The sequence below is a fragment of the Anarrhichthys ocellatus genome, unplaced genomic scaffold (genome assembly GCF_004355925.1).
Source record: "Anarrhichthys ocellatus isolate YVR2014 unplaced genomic scaffold, GSC_Weel_1.0 scaffold5, whole genome shotgun sequence".
Taxonomy (NCBI): Eukaryota; Metazoa; Chordata; class Actinopteri; order Perciformes; family Anarhichadidae; genus Anarrhichthys; species Anarrhichthys ocellatus.
In genome coordinates, this window is record NW_022280035.1 from 557,759 (window position 1) to 563,764 (window position 6,006).

Sequence of the window (6,006 nt, forward strand, 5' to 3'; positions counted from 1 at the left end):
ACACACACACACACACACACACACACACACACACACACACACACACAAAAAAAGGCTTCTGAGAGGCATATTCAAATCTGTAATAGATGAGTTAAGTACAAGTATTACTTCAGACCTCAGTTTTGAATCAAGATACTTTAAATGATACAATTATTTTATAATTTCATAAAAGGCAGGAGGGCAGGTAAGAAACCAAGAGATGAGAGGAGCTCTTCAGCATTTTTAAATGTGCAGAGGATGAGGCGTCTTTGAGCTAACTTACTACTATTTGTTTTTATCTAAATTGAATCAACACCATTGTGTGATGTGATGTTGCCTCTCTGTAGAGGACCTCGACCACAGCGCACCTTGTGAACACTAGAGAGCAGCATCGACACAGATTAGACTCTACAGTGTTCCTCCTGAAGCAACTATTTAAAGCTCAAACTGAAAACACTCAACAAAAAAAGGTTTCAGGTTGTGGAACTTCAAAGCCATTTACTTGAGAAAACCTACATGACAACGGGACACTTCTGACCCCAGATGCACTTGGTGGTGTACTCGGCCTTCACGTAGGTGGACACTCCGTCCTGCATGGTGCACGAGATGTTCTTCTGGACCACGAAGGCGCAGTGGTTTCTGTGGGGACGGAAGAGGAACATTAGAGTTAAAACAAGCACCGATGCATCAACAATACAACACTGTAAAATGAAGAATTTGTCATTTGTTCTCTCTATAATCAAAAGAAATAGTTTCTCAAATGACAGTTTATCATATTTAGTAATACTTCCTGCAGCCGATATATCTCCGAAACAATCCAGAAGATAAATGTGTGTTTTTGATTCTGGGATGAACTGTCCCTTTAAATCTTCTGCTGCTCCTCCAGCTGGGTGATGATGAGATTACGTGGTCCTGACAAATATGGAATTCAAATATGAAGCGTTCTTGAGCTCCGTCTGTGTGGAAGCTTCACTGTACTGTGAACGGGTTTGATTATTGTGTCTCTCCTCTATTCTCTTGTAAGCGGGGCTTTGTTTTTGTTGTAGTGCATTTTTAATTTTAGTTAATATGCCCAATTTAAAGATACACAAACATAAAGAAATAATATCACAGAGCAGGAAAAGACAGAAGACACACCTAAATAATGTTAGAATGTCACAATATTATAGAGAACACATTAATATTCATAACACATGACTACGTAATATTGATGACAAAGTACTTAAACAAGATATAGGATATATAATAATAATAACACAAGTAATAACATACTGTAGTTTAACTGCCTGTATTGCTGCTTTTACTTTCTTTTTGTTATAATAAGCCTTATATTAATACTTAATATATAATAAGTAACACTGATTTTATATAATAATGAATAAGCACTTCTATCTAATGTAGCAATACAGCTTTAATAATATTTATTTCAAATTGCAGTTTTGGTTTGCAACGAGATGTTACAAGCTCTGAAGGGTTATTCGTGGAGGAGCTTTCCTGTATATTGCATTATGGGTAACTTAAAAGTGTGATTTAAGTGTTTAATATAAATGGTTCCTTCTGGCATTAATCAGAATAATGAAAGAGCTTCACTCGGACAGATTGTTTCCTTCCAGGCCAAAAAACAACAGTTCAAGAACTGGTTTCTTTTGGACGAGCTCGTTGAGCTGAAATCATATTAAGAAGACAAGAAACAAGAAACAAGAAACATCGCTGACAGTTTTCTGGACCTTGGCGGTGTTTCACACACACCTCAATGTAACTACTTGGAACAGTTGTTGCATCGTGCTGGAGCTGGACCTTCTCTCTCTTCTTCTCTCTCTCCATTGCCAGCGCAGCTACAGCAACAGCTCAATGTTCCTCATGTGCAGCACAGGAAGCGATGATCTGATCTGCGCTCATCAGACTCGCATGTGAAGCATTTCTCACATTCAGCAGGGAGCATTCAGCAACACATGCGGCACTTAATGTGGCTCCACAGCTGTTTCAGGACAAATAGAAGAGTCTGGAGGAGCAGGGAGGGACTCTGGAGAGGGAGGGAGGGGGGGTCTACATGCCAAGTTAACGGGTTCAGAGGGCTAACAAGCCGCCTGTCAGAATCTGTGAGAAACCGCTGCATCGCTGCTGCTTCGTACAAACCGCTGACTGTGCTGACAGCGTTTGTGTGTGTGTCACTCTCCCCGTGTTGACATATGTTAATAGAGGTGAAAGGGGGTAAATGGGGGGGGGCAGGAGTCAGAATGACAGAGCTCCCTTTCATACCAGCCTGACAACCTGCTGCCAGGTCGTGCTCTGTAAGGAAGTGGTGGTTAAGACCTGAACTGATGTGGTGTGCTGGGACTTCTTAAACTCTCACACCAGGAATTTTAACTTGCTGCTGCAGATGATTTCTGGTTGGGAAGAGTGGTTTTTTGATGTGTAGCTTCGGCTCGTTCACATCGTGCATGTTTGGAATGGACCGGTCCCTTGGTCTCCTACATATGGACCCTTTTTACAGCTAAGGTCATGATGACGTCACGGTGTTAGCTGGAGGCCAAAGCAAAGGAAAAGACTGGAGGCTGAACACGAATCACCTCAGAGTAGTGGACGAAAGTTACACGTCCAGAACGTCATCTTACTGCGATGTTGGCTGCCAGAATCAATGCAGACATTTGAGAAGATGAACTGTGATTCAAGGCTCGAGCGAGCTACAATATCGCTGGAGCTTCTGTTAAACCTCAAAGCTGCTGTGCCGCTTAATTATTGGAGAACTGGAGCACTGTTACAACGCTGCTAACAATTAGCTTTTTTAAATTGTTTGCCACCACCACCACCACCACCAAGACCAGGCTCTTTTCTTTTACGATCCCTGAGGTGGGTAACCGAACACTGATCGCTCCCTCTGCTGCTCACAGAATACACACAGAGCCTCTGGCACCAAAATAACTGATTCATTTATTTAACATGTGAAAAAACACATTTGCACAAGCTCACATTCACGTGGTGATGGTTGCAGAGACAATACTGTCATCCAGAGAATATCATCACTTAAGTGAGCGGGTTTGAGTATTAAATTGTAAAACAAATCTGCAACACAAAGCTTACGAATTAGTTTTTCGTGCATGTGAGAGTTTAGGAAATAGCTTTCATACAAGGATTTATGACGTGATGGAGAGCAGGTCTGTGTTTACAGTACAGGAAGTGTGCGCTTCTCACATTACACATCAGTGGAGTGAAAAGTGACCATGTTCACAGATTTCTTCTTTGTCAGGTGCACATCTGGGGGGGAGCCAATGACCTTAAGACTCACTCACAATGCCCGACAAGTGCATGAATCCAGATGTACGTCGGGTGAAAATGAAAAATAAAAAAGGTTCTCTTGGTTTCTGTGTCTGCTCTTTGCCTGTTTTCACAAATCTGTCAATGTCATTTGGGTCCGTGAGTGATATTTGATCCTCGGGGTCTCACAGACAGAGAAGGTTTCTGGCATCTGTGAGAATCAAACAGATAAATCCCGTCTCCGCTGCGCCGCGGTGTCGGCTGCAGGTCACCTTCTCTGCTGTGTAAAAACAGCTCTTTACAGGACGAATGTTGAGTTTCAACTTGAGAGACAGTGATAGTGTGAGCCGACACCCTCTCTCTCACACACACACACACACACACACAGACACACACACACACACACACACATGTGCACATATTAAAACACATGCAACGGAGCTCTTAGTGCTTTTTTATCTTCCATCCACAGGGACCACACAGCTCTGTGGGATGATTGCACGAGATTTATCCACAGAAATACGAACCCTGTGGTGTGCAAGTGGTCGGCGTTGCAGGTTAGGCGATAACTTTGTTGTGTCTGTGTGTGTGTGTGTGTCTGTGTGTAAGCATAACTCCGGACACTTCGGGGAGTAAAAAAATAGGATGAGAAATCCTGATCCAGCATGATGTGAGATCAGAGGAAGAGGACGGAGAGGAGGAGAGAGAGAGAGGAGTGCCGGTGCTATTCTCACACCTCCTCCCTCAGCCTGTGTGGCACGAGGAGACGAGGTTTTATAGAGTATAAATACTTTGTGATGTTCCTTTTAGCTCTCGTTGGTGACAGACGGGAGCGGTTGGCCACACAGGACGACCCAGCGGGGGCCAGACAGTAAAAGTCACTTCAACTTTATTTACGACGTACATTTAAAAAGCAACTAGCAACGGGCAACGCACCAGACAACTGCAATTTTTAAGATGAGCAGAACTGAAAAGAGTTGTCGTTACACTCTGTTTGCATCCTCAGTCTGACGTCACCTCCGCTCTAATCGAGGGTGAAGGGATTTGTTTTCTGACAGGTGATTGGTCGTCATTACAACATAGTTGGTGCCGGTGTTTTTCAGAGTGGAAGCGGAGCGTGTTTTTAAAAACGAGAAAGCATGAACATGACTATCCTGCGATGTCGGGGCGATATAAACTATTATTCGTCAGCCAGAACGCCAAAGAGAGGCCACGGAGTGAATGGTTCAGAGATGTCGGGGCGATTCTCTCATGTAGACCCGGTATCTCTTCTGGGAGGATTTGTGTAAATGTATTAGATTAATTTAATTAGACAGTTATTTTGGAGAAAGCCAAGGACAAGAAGGAAAAAGAGGTCGAAGATAATCAGTAGATATTGTTTGGGGTTTTTTGGTTGTGTTTTGTTTGTTTGTTCTTATTTTATGTTCTCTGTTTTGTTATTTCCACATGCTTTGTATATGCAAGACCTAAAACATATGGTGTAATCCCGAGGTTTTCCCTTCGCAGCACAGTTTCACATCTTCTAGCTCTCTGCAGGGAGGCCTTCCTCTCCTCCTCCCAGGCTTGGACTTCACCGTCTTCATCACGCTGTTTTCGGACAGTCTCTCGTAGGTCATCTATTTCAGAGGGAAGGTGATCTATTTGGCTACAGACGACAATGCTGGACTGCAGCCCCCTGCTGCTGCATAGAGCGCTGCGTGTCTAGATGCATAATTGCACGGTGATATTGTAGAGCTTGTTCTGTTGAACTGGTCAAAGAGTTAACAGCTGAACTATTCATTAGCAAAGGCCTGATGAGCCTTTAAATTAAAGAAAAGCATCGGGTCAGAAGTCCTGAGAGAACTACAAAAGATATACTCGGAGAGGTGTAAGAAGTCGGCAACATGCGTAATAAATCCTAAAAAGAGTTATGGCCTTTGCACACAGGAGGCGTGAGGAATAGAAAACATGAAAATGTGAAATACTCGGCTGGTGCTCTGTGCTAAATGCTAATGTCAACATGCTAACATGCTCACAATGACGTTGTTAAAATGCCGACCGTACATGTGTGTTAGCATGCTAATATTCGCTAATCATTGCTAAACGCAGCCGAGGCTGATGGGAATTTTGTTAGTTTTGCGGATATCTGGCAATAAACCAAAGTGTTGGAAACATGTCAACTTTGACCAGATGATGGTGCTCAATGAAATATCAGGGGATCACCATTTTGTTTTTCCAGAGGGGGACATTAATGTGTGTCGCAAATGTGTCATGACAATCCGTCCAAATGTTGGTCGGGTGGTGGACCAAAAAACAACAACCGACAGTCGTCCGTAGAGAGACGTGGCTATCACGGCTAAAAGTAGGCTTTCTTTGACTGAACTTACCAACTTCATCTATCTAATGCGATTATATTCCACTGGTCTGGTCTGCCTTAAAGAATGCCCAAAACTGACAAAAAAGTTTTCTTCAGCCAAAACATGCTTATTGGCTTCCTGCTTGCTCAACTTATGTTAATTGTATTTCAGATATTTCTGACGATATTTCACATATTTCTTGTGTGTGTTGAATGAAACTTTGAATTCCACTGTAAACAGCAAGAAAACACCCAAACCCTAACAAATATAAAGCCTCCAGTTGATCCACACCCTCACTGAACCACCCAACCCCAACCGACTGAACGCTGATTTAAATTCCTCAGCGTATTGAACTCTGCGGTGAACCTCCCACCTCCACCTGACCTCCGTCCTCTCCAATCAATATCAAAACAGCCTTCCCCTCCTGAAGGAAAGC

At 43.1% G+C, this 6,006-nt stretch overlaps 1 protein-coding gene across 1 annotated transcript in view; it reads right to left on the bottom strand.

Moving 5' to 3' along the window:
• The window catches only part of emilin3b (elastin microfibril interfacer 3b), a 20,156-nt gene that overhangs the window by 4,403 nt on the left and 9,747 nt on the right, over nucleotides 1-6,006 (bottom strand). The window contains exon 2 of the mRNA XM_031844357.1: nucleotides 496-618. Coding sequence (XP_031700217.1) covers nucleotides 496-618 — 123 coding nt within the window. The remainder of the gene's footprint in view (nucleotides 1-495; nucleotides 619-6,006) is intronic.